The 13377-nt window shown below is 43.5% G+C and overlaps 1 protein-coding gene across 1 annotated transcript in view; it reads right to left on the bottom strand.

Annotated features, from left to right (window-relative positions):
* Positions 1-379: 379 nt before the first annotated feature.
* Vxn (vexin) overlaps positions 380-13377 on the bottom strand; it is a 25871-nt gene continuing 12873 nt past the window's right edge. The window contains exons 4-6 of the mRNA XM_008854763.2: positions 7199-7260; positions 4436-4527; positions 380-3053 (exon numbers count right to left, since the gene is read on the bottom strand). Of these exons, the coding sequence (XP_008852985.1) occupies positions 2870-3053; positions 4436-4527; positions 7199-7260 (338 nt within the window). The 3' untranslated portion in view covers positions 380-2869. The remainder of the gene's footprint in view (positions 3054-4435; positions 4528-7198; positions 7261-13377) is intronic.

The raw sequence follows: 13377 nt of genomic DNA, 5'->3' as shown, positions 1-13377 counted from the left end.
CATTCTCCAGCAAAGTGATGAAGTGGGTCCAGAGGAGGAAGTCTGCATCTTCTCTTGCCAGGGCATGGGCTGGCAGGCTGGGAATGGTCATTGGGACTGTGGGGGGTTTGGGTGGGACTGAGGTCACAGCAGGAGAGAAGAGGGCAAGTTCTGAGAGCACAGGTCATCCTGTCAGGCCCCTCAGCTGAGGCCCTTGGTACTAACTGATGGGCAGGGCCTGTAATATCAGAACTAGACATTGCCTCAGGATGGAAAGAATATGCTGGTTTCATACTTCCCTCTTATTTCAATGAGCAGTGAGGCCCAGATACATAATTCTTTCCTTTTGTGCAAAACTCTCATTCAGTGAGGGAGACTTAGACACATTCTTTAAGTGGTTTATTAATGTCACAAATAAGCATACTTTATTTTTATTTGATTTGGCCAAATGAAATGTTTTATGCAAGGCAAACACTCTACCATGAAATGTTTAAAGATAAATAAATGAATTCCAACTTATATAAATCTCCAGGTGCTACATACCAACTTAAGACATGAATTGCAAATTTTAAAAGTTCAATAGTTGGAGATTCTATGAAGGTTAGCATCAATTACCTGTTTGCTTTGTAACTTTGTTCTGGAGTCCAGCCTCAATATTGTGTACAACATTGGATGGTTCAGTGGGACTAGACCCTTGTTGACAAAGTGCTTGATGTCCAAGTTTCCAGACTATGTTTGGATTTGAGAGCCAGGTGCTCAGAGTGTAAGCCAGCAGTTGAAGCACAGGAATCAGCAAGGTAAAAGCCTGGAACCCATGTCTTGGCCTTCCTTTGCCTTCTTACAGTTCACCTAGAGATTCATGTGAACATTGGCCACAGAGCAGCAGACCACAGTAGCAGTTGAACCTGAGACCTAGACTGCTCAAACCATCTTTGTGCCAAGACATACATGATTTCCAATACAGTCTTAGGCTAAATTTTACCACAGAGCTTTCATTAAGAAGACAGGATTAATTAAAACCTCTTAATTAGGAAATGAGACATCTGGGACAGAGTTTAAGCCACAAATGAGGAATATACAAGGCCCATGTTATCAACCACTCCACAGGCAGACATTACTCATCAATTTCTGCACTCTTTTTTATTTATTTTTTGTCTTTTTGAGACAGAGTCTCCCTGTAGCCCCCGCTGGCCTGGAACTCACTATGTAGACCAGGCTGGCTTTGAAGTCACAGAGATCCACCTGCCTCTGCCTCCTGAGTGCTGGGATTAAAGGTGTGCACTACCATGCCCAGCTGGATTTCTGCACTCTTATGCCTCATCGCCATACAGTGCTCCAGACAGCCTCTCCTAATCCATGAGCTTTAGTGATTGAGATGGAAACTTCCTTACTAACTTTAGACCTTCCCTATTTTGAGTGTGTGTGAAGGAGTAGATAAAACATAGGCACTGAAGTCTGACACCTAGATGTTAGATGCCTGCAAACTAATCATTAAACCTCTTTGAATTGGTATCAACATATGCGCCAGAAAAGTCTATATAACTCGGTTGCTAGAATAGAATAATTTATATGAAGTGCTCAGCATTGTACCTCGCACACAGTAGGTATTTTATAAATGGTAGCTATCATTATCATTATTTATTTTATGATCATTTTAAGGCTACTGATGTTGACACTGACGTTGACACTGATAATGATGTTTCCATTGAAAGAAGGAAATAACATGGTATATATTAGGTTGAAGCATAGAATATTAGATAGATATTCAGCTGTTTTTGACTTACAAAAAGTACAGTTTCTTTCAGATTAATCTAATGCATAATTTTTTGTGTTTTGTTTTGGGGATAGGGTCTTAATAAGCTGTCCAGGCTGGTCTCAAACAAGTGATCCTCCTGCCTCAACCTCTTAGTTGCTTAGTTTCAACAGACCTCTGCTCCCACATTCAGTTTACCAATTTAATGCATAATGCTGTGTTTCATTCAAATCACTTGTTTGTTTCAACTTTATCAGATTCTGCCCTTCAAAGTTTTCCCCGCCATTTAACAACTTTCTTAAATCAGTTATTAGAGTAAGCACAGAGAGTGTCTGCTAGAGAGAAGCTGAGAGCTGGTGATGAGTCCCACTACCAGCTGCCTACTCACAAAAGATCCAGAGGCCCCAATTTTCCCTTCTATAAGCTGGGAAGAATCATGCTTTTTTCAATGGGAATTTTGTGATGACAAGAAGAAATAATAAATGGGAAAACACTTTCAGAAGCTGAAGTCATGGTACCAAAGCAAGTTAATTGTGCCACTTTATAAAACATAAGACACTAAAATTAGTTTAATTTTAAATGCTTTTCTATAGAAAAGCTGTATATTAAAAAAAAAAAGAACTCATGCAGTCATGCCAAATGGTTATCAAAGCAGACTGTGAGGATACTGTTAAGTAGATAGTAGAACTAAGTAAGTATATAATGACTTCTCACCTCATGAAGGCGAAATAAACATGAAATAACAAAAGTAAGAATCATTAGGTTTACAAGTGCCTCAACCATCTTACATTTTGGAAAAATTCACAAGACAGAGGAGCTGCCTTCTTTCCTTGGAGGGCTTTCACATGTCCTAGGAAAGTCTGCTTTTGATCTAGTTTTGCCTAAAGGTTAGGACTTGACCTTTATAAGTTCCCACTGTGAACTGAAGACCAATTGCTTTAGTAGTTCTGGGAAGTAGCAGATTTCCTGCCTTCTAGGATGTTCCTTTCCTTGCCCTATGCCAGAGAGTTGGCTAGTGAGGGAGGATGACGTATTTGGATCAGCTATCAGCAGAGGGGGGAGTGACTCAGTTCCAGTTCTCAAATTTTCTGTCCTCCTGTGAGCCTTGGTCAATTTGAGATACCCAAAGGGTCACCTTTAGTCGGCCTCAAAGGCACTATTGGTGGCTCCCACGTATTCAGACTTCTTCTTGTGCCTGGTCCACATTTTCCGGAGAATGCCAGGGACACCACAGGAGGCACTACCTGTTAAGGGCAGGGAGGCCTCCGCTCCCTGGGGAAGGGTTGGATAGTCTTCAGCTATCTTCTTGAGGTGTCTGGATCTAAATAAAAAACAAGGGGTGGGGTGGGGTGGAGATAGGGTGGAGATGCTGATGACTGATCTGAGCCAGACTTAATTTGTGCCTTTGAGAAGAGTGACCAGAGCTCTTCTCTTCTTCTCCATCCTGTGACCATCCTGCAGAGCTGGAATGTCACTATGGGGATCTCTACAGGAATGTCCCCAGGTGGGTCTCCAATGGAGCAAGGAGAGATGGCTGTGAACACAGTGGCTCATGGAATCTTAGATTCTCTTGTTCCTGTCCTCCTGCTCTGAGTCAGCCAGTGAGAATGATCAAGAGCTAGGGTGGTAGCTCAGTGGTAGAGTGCTTGTTAGCATGTGTGAGGCATGGATTTGATCTCCAGATTGCAGGTGATTGAGCTTAGAGACTGTGCAGCTCTGTGGACTGGAAAGCTCAGCCTTTGTCAAGGCATGGTGAGGTCTTCCTGGTCTATGTGAGCACTCAGCCACAGCTACAGCCCCTCAGGACTACTTGCTAACTAGAATGTAGTCCAAGCCAAATAAGTTTTAAAACAAACTTTTCCCCAATTAAATTTCAATATATTGAATGACATATAACTTTTATAATTCTTTCCAGGTGACTTCTACCATTCAGAGGTGCTCCACCCTGCTGGTCCCCACTTTAACTCCCTTGGGTTGATATTTGTTATTATTTGATTATATTTTGTTGTCTCTGAAACTTATCTTGAAACTTAATCTCCATTTTGAGATATTAAGAGGTAAGACAGGGACTATGCCGTATTCTCAGCACTTGAGAGATGGAGGCAGGAGACCTAGGCCAGCCTCAACTATGAAGCAGGTTCTGGCTGTCTTATTGTCCTGGCTCCTGGTTCTGGATCAGATAGTTAACATGAACAGTTGTAGTTTGGTTTAAAACCTGGGTTTTCATTTTTTGCAGTGCTGGAGAAGAAACCTGACATAGGCGGGTGCTCTGCCACTGAGCTGCATTCCCAGCCTGAAAACTCTGTATTTTGTACTTTTCTTTATGTGTGGGCAGGGGTCCCTAAATGAATTCTTGAGGAATTTCTAACACCGCCATGTGAACACAGATTCTGGATGTGGCTCCCAATTATATTCATCTAATTAAACAAACCTCCTTTGGAATGACACTTCCCCAAGCCTCAAGAGCAGTGTTAATGAGGTGGAAACCATGAAAAACACTCTGGCTTAATCCTAAGCAAACAGCTGATGTGGCAATGGTTGGACACGGGATTACAGGCCTCATTACAAGGTAATTTATAGCTGGCATGGGTTTTGTTGAGCATCTTGAGGGACTGAAAAGCTGGCCACCTGTTACCCTTCTGTGTATGACTAGGATAGGTGGGGAGCCTTTGAGGCAGCAGGACCTGAGGGCACAGTACTTACCCTCTCCCCAGAACAACTCTGTTTTCTGAGCCTGTGGCTGCTGCCTCCACCACAGCTGGAGCTTTCACTGAGATTCGGGCCACTGGGGGAATCTGTGTTGTGAGGAAGCAGGAGGGAATTGAGGATGGGACCACATTCCCACTCTGGCACCCATTAGAGCCATTTGAGAGAGGGGCATTTGAAGGTGCCATCACCAAACTGGGCAACAACCCTCACCCTTTAGTGGGCATCAGACATCCTAGAAGCCAGTATCTGATGTAGTGGGTCTGACATTCTCTAACTACCCATATTGAACAAGATCCTTGATGCTATTAGTCTTGGGACTCCATTTTGAGGGCCACTGGCCTAGAGACAAGTTAAAGAGCACCATTCAATTTTTAGTGAGAGCTGTTACCACTCCCCCCGCTCCCAGCCCATTGCCTGGTGTCTGAGTGTCAAATGCTATAGATTTTCTTTGACCACATTGCCTACACCAGCACCAACTGTTCCATTTGTTTTCCTGCAGCCCTCAAAGGACAGTCAACTCAGACCTTCTTGTTTGTGACTAGACCTGCTACATTCTTCATGGTTCACCTAGACTCTGGAACTGTCAGGACACCCCCCTACCCCCGTCGTCACCTCTTCAGCTGGGCAGACTGAGGTCAACTCTGCAGCTTCTCTTCAAGGCCCCTACAGTGCTGGCTTGTACCCTATCTCTGCAGCTTGGTTTTCTATTGTTGCCCCTATGTGTCAGCAGACCCAGGGCCAGTTGCAACAGGTTTCCTGCCTTCTCTAACATGAACCCAGAGCTCTGTGTATCTTCTTCCTTCTCTGGATCAATGCCTCATTTTTGCCAGCCTTCAAGGCCACTTTCTCCAGGAAGTCTTTTCCCTGAGGGTACTGGCCTACTGTTGATCCAGAGTACTATAAGACAAATTGTGCCTTTCCACCTATGCTGTCTTGCTGAGGTTCTCTACTTATTATGACTTGGTCCTTAGAAAGATTGCATGGCGGTAAGTGGGAGAGTCTGGGACTGAATGCTTTGGTAGCCATCTAAGTCCTTCCAAAGGCCTAGGTCCTAAACTGTAAATTAACTGATGGCCTAACAGAGGGCTAAGTCCAGAGGTTGCTCCATCAATGGGTAGTCGCTATGCTTTGTTCTTCTGTTCCAAGCCTCGTCAAAGTGTCAAGTCACCACATTCCTGAAATCTCTGGAAAATTCCAGGTCAAGGACATCATATTCACCACCTCCTTTCTCTTTCTCTCCTGGGCTGGGGAAGGTTGAGGGCAGAGTTACTGTGCCATCTTGTGGCCTTTCCCAAGCTTTCCTTCCCTGTGGTGCCAATGACCCAATGAATATAGTCCACAGCTCATTAGCTCTGGAGGGATGGTCTGGTTCCTGCTTCTTCCCCTTGTCTTCCTTAGTCTCCCCACTTCCACGTCAGCACTGAATTAGATTTAGTTGCATGGGCTCTGAGTTTCTCTCCTGACCCTGGACAACACTCATCTGATGAATGGTGGGATGTATTTCCATTGTTTCTAGGCCCAGAGAAAATACTGCCTCTGCTTCTTCCTCATCTCCATCACCACCCCATACCACCCCAGCTTTCTCTGGTTTCCTGCTGCAGCTGTTTCTCGTACAAGGGAACTGTTTAAACTCAACTTCAGGCCTGGGAGTGGCATTTAGCCTGCTAGCCACACTCTTCCCCTTAACATTGACCTTTCTTCAGCTCAGAAGCTATTCAAGCTGGTATAGCCTGACTATCTTCCCTCTACTTAGCTGCCCAGCCATCCCTGAGTACCAGCTTGGAGAGGGGGCTTCCTTTCAAAGTTTGGCCCAGCCCCATCCTTTGCGCAGTTCTCCCAGTGCAATGACCTAAATGAAATCATTGGATTAGGTCTCCTGATCAGTGCAGAAGTACTACATATGTCTAATTTGTTCTATAAGGATGAGGGGCTGGCTCAGTTGACTTCCAGGATCTCTTCTAGTTTTCATATTGAACAGCTGATGCTTCAAGGGCCTAGGTGCCAGAGCTGATCTCACCTCCTGTTACTAGTGACTCTATTGAGATGGAACCCCACAATAATGCCCAGAAGGCAACAAAGGGGAAGAAGATATAAATCTGGGGATATGCCCTTCTAATCCCTTTTTAAAGAGGGACAAGTTGTCCAACCATAGGAGGGTGGGGGGAGAGGGCAGACAGTAGAAGATATTTGCTTCTTCAAGTGTGTTTCTACTGAGGACTACCTTGATCAAAGTCACATGCTGTCTGGGACAGCCCAGGGAGTGAGGAGGGAACAGAAAAGCTCAGTGATTTAGACCCAGCTGAGACCCATCTATATGGGAAACATCTGAGAACCCACACCAGAAGATGCTGGGCCAGTATCAAGGCTCAGTAACTCCCTTCACACAAGCTGCCTCTCTACTCCTGTCACTGGTATTGATCCCTACTATACATCTTACACCTCAGTACTGAAATCTCAGTGAACCTGACCTGTAATAGATGCCTGCAGCAGCATACTATCCTGAAATGACAGGTTGTTATAGAGTGAATGTTTGTGCCCCACTCAAACTCATCTGTGATTTGCTACTTACCCCCCGTGTGATGGTGTTTACACTGAGCAGTATCAATGGCTAGTTCCAGAAACAAAGAACCACAGTTATGCTTTTCTAATAATCCTCAGGCTTGGAGCAAAGGAAATGATGTCTCTTTATGGCACCAGAAAGACAGCAAGAAGTTTTAAGCACAACAGATACAATGAATTTGGCTTCTTTTTACTTACCAATGACTTTCCATATGCTCGATTCCCACACAGACTGGATGCTCTGGGTTCAGAAATCCCCACTGTGAAATTGAACAGAAGAGATATTACTCAGTTGTACTCTGAGTTCTGACTCCCTCTGATTCTGCATCAGTTATCTTGTTAGACATCCAATTACAGAAGGGAATTTCTAAAGGTCTTTGTACCAAGCAGCAGAGCCTGGCAGTGTGATCAGGGATACAGGTCACTTGTATCCCTGCCACTCTCCAGGGGGTTAGAGCTAAGGTCTATATATGATCAGTATGCCAATGTAGTTCAACTATGAAAAGCAAGTTGCTGTGTTGGGGATGATCTGAGTGAAGGAGGCTGTGCGTGTGTGGGCAGAAGGCAGATATGGGAAATCTGTGTGCTTTCAGTGTTGGTGACCCTTAAACTACTTCAGAGAATAGTCAGAGAACACACAGGTGGAAGCATGTAATGTTTGTACACAGTAGGTACTCAGGGAACGTGGCCTCAGTGTTTCCTCCTTTCCTAAGGAGGCCTTAGAACCTAAGAAGTGAGTTAAAAGGTTATCAAGAGTCAAGGAGATGGGCTTCACTGAGGCCTTTTCATGCACACTTTGTTCTTACTGGTGCTCTTCTCCCCTCCCCTTCTGAATCCTTTCTTCTCATGCTGGTTTCCTTCCTTTCTCCCCACATCTTCTGCTTTCATGTCACATGTATTTCATTACTGTCTTCATTTTCTCTCTGCCTTAAGATTTCTTCTCCCCCCTTATAGTCTCCCTTCTAATTCCATTACACACAGTCCTATATAAGCATTTAAATCTTAGGCCTGGGGAGATGGCACAGTGGGTAAAACCTGACACCTTGAGTTTGGGTCCTGGGAACTCACATTAAAAGCTTGTTGCAATAGCATATATGGCCCTACAGCAAGACGGAAGGCAAAGGCAGGAGACTGGTTCAGAAACTCAAGGCCCAGCTAGTCCAGAGTATTCAGTGCAGTAGCAGATAGAGGAGAGCATCTGCCTCAAAATAATGTTGAAGGTGAGAACTGACTCCCAAAAGTTGTCCTCTGGCCTTCACATGTGTGACATGGTGTGCACATACCTGCACTCAAACATATATGCAACACACACACACACACACACACACACACACACACAAATGTAGAATCTGTAAATGAGAGAAAAATGTGATATTTGCCTTCTGAGTGTAGTTACTTTGCTTAACATAATAATCTCCAGGTCCATTCATTTTTCCTGAAAATGAATTTTTCTTTACAGCGGAATTAAACTCTATCATGCATCTGTATCATATTTTCTTTACCCATTCATCTGTTGATGGACATGGAGGCTTGTTTGATTTATTATTCATTGTGCATAATGCAACAATACACCCAAATGTGCAAAGTATCTCTGTGGTATGTTGACTTAAGAGTCCTTTGGATATATGCCGAGGAATGGTGTAGCTGGGTCACATGGTAGTTCCATCTGCAGTTTTATAAGACACTCAGGTCTTTCCAGCCGGGAATAACTATGTAATTCCTGGACACATTTCTAGAAATGAGCTGAAAACCCTAATGTGGTAAGAACTATATAGCCCACCAACTGGAAGGACTGGGGTTTATTGGCTCAGAATCCTGAGACACTGGCTCTGTGACAGTATGTGTGTGGACGACCCTCTTTTTAATACCTGCATTCCTGACACCCTACCTACCTCTGATGCCTGCAGCTTCTAAGGATCCCAGTGTTGAGCTGAGGTAAGTGGCATTCAGCCCAGTCTCTCCTGGGGCAGATTGTCCAGCACCAGTCCTACCTCACTGCTTTATAGCATATAGAAATGCACCCACTCAGGAAAATATCTCAATGCTAATAAAAAGAAAAGTACAAGACTACTGTCCAGTAAAATTTTGTAGGGAGTTTTAGATTTGGACTAGGCATGCCCAAAGACCATGCCAACAGAGTTTAATCACAGAAACTGAGCTTAAATGGTTGCATATGCCCTGTAGCTAGCTGACTAGGTAGACTGTAAACAATTAACTAGTTAAGTAGGAACCAACTGACTGGTTGATTGACTAGGCTGTAGCCAAGTAAGTTGGCTTTTATGCTTTGCTTCTGCTTCCCTATAAATGCTGTCTGGTTGTGTTTTGGTTGGAGTGTGGTACCTGATCTGGGAACTCAATTTGTGAGACATTTTTAATATGTTTTACTCAAATAAACTCTATTAAACTTAGTTGATCTATGAAAATTTTCTTTTAACATACTACCAAGATCAAACCATGGCAAATGGTTAAGCAGTAACAGCAGCTCAAGTTTTTCAAGTCTGTGTGCCAGGCATTGCTCTGAGTGCAAACCATATAAAGACAGCGGGCCTCCTTATCTGTAGGCCCTACTTTCATAACTAAAAACTATTTTTAAAAATTACATTTGTGGGGCTGGAGATATAGCCCAGGGGCTTGCCTAGCATTTGAGAGATCCTGAATTTAATCCCAAACCTACAATCATCATCATCATCATCATCATCATCATCATCATCATCAGATTGCATTTGTATAGCCAGGTATGGTGATACATACATGAGATTCTAGCAATTAGGAAATGAAGGTATCAGGATCAATTCTTGATCCTGAACATGTACAGATTGAGTTTCCTTGTTGCTACTCACTAAACAATGCACTGTAACAACTATTTTCATAATATTTATATTATACCAGACAGTCTAATCTAGATTGGGGAGGCAGATGTGTGTATGTTGTAAGCATTGACTGTATCATTTTACATAAGGGATGAAGCATTGTGGAGTTTGGCATCTCAAAGATGAATCAATCCTACATGGTATGGAGACAGTTGTATCTCATTTAATTCTTACCATCACCCTGAGAGGGAGGTACCAGAATAGTTTTCACATTCTAGTAGAGGAAACGAAGGCTTTAGTGATACATAACCATTATTCTGAAGTCAAGGAAAGGTGATTTCAGGAAGTAGTACACAGACTTTTGCAGGCCTAGGTAAGCCTGATCGAGGGACACCCTAGCCCAGCTTAACTTGGGAGGAAGAAGAGAGCGAGCGAGCGAGCAAGAGAGAGAGCTGCAGAAAGAACAGTGTTCATGAAGGCTCAACGAAGTAGAATATAAGGAACTATGGTAAAATTAGCCTTCAGCTCAGGGTTGTTCTACCTTACAGAATGACAAGGACAGAAGTGTCACAGGAGGTGGCCCTGGGAGGTCAACATGGCCTAGAGGGCAGGTGAGAGGGAAGAGACAGTATTTAAAGCAAAGAGATGACAGGGGAAGCTTGCTTCCTGTCTTAGAAGGACAGAACTAGCAGCTTTGCAGAAGGAGAGGGACTGGAGGCTGAGAACTTTCATGAGCAGCATTGTTTACATATTTGAGACAAAGGGTCTGAACCTGGAGTAGGGGTAGGTACAAAGAGAGCAAAACAGGAGCTATCTAGGAGACAACACTGTCAATGTTAGTGTATAAAGCGGGTGGGGTGTATATGAAGGTATTAGGGAAGATACCAGAGACTTTCTGGAATTATGGGCAGTGGTCTTGCCTGAGAAAGAATCTTTCAATTTTTTAGAAAAGTTGGTTCCAAAGTACCCTGGGTCATCTCAGGGAAGAAGTCCCACAGGCAGCCCAGTAGGTGGGGACTGTCCCCTTTCCAGGCACCTAAGAGTTCGTGGTGAGAACTGCCTAGCTGTTTGTCTGCCTTCAGCATAGCTGTGCGTTCCAAGTTTCCTTAGAGCATCTCTCTCCCACCTGAGAAGGCTGCAGCATCCAGCAATCTTACCCTAAAGTTCAGAGAAAAAGTAAATCCAAGATCTGCGGTCCCAGAAGACATACAGCTTATTGACAGGGGGAAGTAAGAATCAGTACTTGAGGGCTGATGCCTAGCCTTTCCTGGGAGAGCACCAGATTTTGGCTTTGGCTCAGCAATGCTTCTTCCTACCTACCCATCCTAGAATCCATCAGATTGGAGGCGCTGAGGGAATTGAATCAATGCCCAGATTAATCTATTTTTTCCCCAAAACCTGACTAGCACATCCCTACATGAGCCAATTGTCATGTGTTGGACAGATTCTCTCCATTTCATAACTTACTGCTCTTGTCTTTTAGAATAAATGACTGACTTGGGCAATACAAGCTGCTACAAACAACTTGGAAAGCTGTGAAGGTAGCTAAGCATGGTGGTTGTACTCCTATTAATCATGGTATTCAGGAGACTGAGGCAAGAAGATCATGAGTTTGAGGCCAGCCTGGGCTACATTGTGAGACCCTGTCTTTTAAAGTATGAAATGGACCCCTAAAATGAGACAGTTGGGGGAAGAGACACCGACTAGAAAATCAGGAGACTGGAGAGTGTACCTTGGCTTTGTGGCTGCTGAGGTATGCTGTCTTGCCTGGGTCAAGCAATTTCTATAGCTTCCATTTCCTATTCTGTAAGTTGGCAGAGGGGTGACTGAAGTAGGTCAGAAATTCTCTGCTCCAGTGAGGGTTGTTAGCAGAGGGAATGTTGTCTTTTTAAAACACAAATTAATATATCCTAATCTTAGAGTTTCTAGTCCAATAAAATGTACACTCCCAACACATTTCCAGATGCTGCTCCAGGGACCCCACTTTGAGTATCACTACATTAGCTCCTCACCACACCCTTGCTACTCAATCCGTTGACCCTGTAGCATCAAGGTCAGCATCATCTGGGAGCATTTAGACACACAATCTTGGGGCCTATCTAGTCCTTCTGAATCAGAATCTGCATCGAAACAAGATACTCAGGTGCTTCTTGTGTACACTATAATTGAGAAGTATGGCTCTAAATTCACTTTCTGATTTTGTAGCAAAGATAAATATTCTGCCTATTCTCTTACACACACACACACACACACACACACACACACACACACACACCCCTATACACAGACACAGAGAAAAAGCTATTGTCTCTTAATTTGCAAGGCAAACTGTGGTTTTCCTAATGCTTTCATTTTAAGTACACATATGCAATCACTTAATTAGAGGATGTAGCTTGGTTTATGTGTTCTTGCTCTGTGTGGATTGTAAGTGCAGGGTGAGACCAAAGAAACCTAGTATGACACCTAAGAAAGGGGAAATTAAGACAATCACAACAAAACTAGGATAAAAACAACAAAGGAGGGGAATGGAATGGGAAAAGATGAGTAAAAGCACATACTCAATGGAAATGGAAGCTATAGAAACATGCAAGATGGCACACCTTGGCAGCCATGAAGCCAAGGTATAATCTCATCTCCTGATTTTCTAGTCAGTGTCTCTTCCTCCAACTGTCTAGTTTTAGGAGTCAGTTTCATACTTTTTAAAAGACAGGGTCTCACAATGTAAAATACAGCCTTGTTAATTCCTGGAAACCTTAAAGACATCTTGGATTTTCTTTCTTTTCTGTGTGTGTTTGCATGAGTGTGTGTTTGTATTAGTGTATGTGGATACATGTGTGTATGTGCATATGGAGACCAGAGGTTAACCTCGGGTATCATTCCTCAGGTGCCATTCACCTTGTTTTTGAGTCAAAGTCTCTCTGGGATCTAAGGCTTTCCTTTCTGGCTAGGCTAGGATGGCTGGCCAGCAAGTTCCTGGCATCATCCTGTCTCTGCCTCCTAAGCTGATTCCAAACACATCAGCATGCCTAGCTTTTTTATGTGGATTCTGGAGATGGAACTCAGGCCCTCAGGATTGTGTGGCAGGCACTTTAACTCAGCTGAGCTAGATTCTGATTTGTTTTACTAAGGCACTGTAGTCCAAGCTAACCTTGAGCACAAGGCAATCCTCCTGCCTCAGCCTCTCAAGTGCTAGGATTATAAGTCATCCCACCCTGCTCTACATTAGACTTTCTACTGTGTATTTTTGGAGTTGAAATATGAGTAACTTCAGGTTGTTGGCGCAAGAACAAAGCCCTAAACTATCAATTAAAAGGAAATACCATCAGAAACTTCAATGGGCTAGAAGCAGAATCCTATTTCACTGCTTAGGGTGGAAGTCATTTAGAAAAATAGTATTCCAGGTAACATTACTGTTTCCAGCTTTCAAACAGATTTTCCTCTAAATTCTTTTTATAGATTAAATCATTCAAATTGACGATGATAAAATTTGATTGTGGTTGTGACACTGGGAATGAAACCAGGGTGTTTCACTGAGCTCCCGGAGCTCTAAAATGGTAAGATAGTTTA

This window comes from Nannospalax galili, unplaced genomic scaffold (assembly GCF_000622305.1).
Source record: "Nannospalax galili isolate Female #2095 unplaced genomic scaffold, S.galili_v1.0 scaffold247, whole genome shotgun sequence".
Taxonomy (NCBI): Eukaryota; Metazoa; Chordata; class Mammalia; order Rodentia; family Spalacidae; genus Nannospalax; species Nannospalax galili.
Note: the sequence above shows the minus strand (reverse complement) of the source record. Positions and strands in the feature narration are given on the sequence as shown.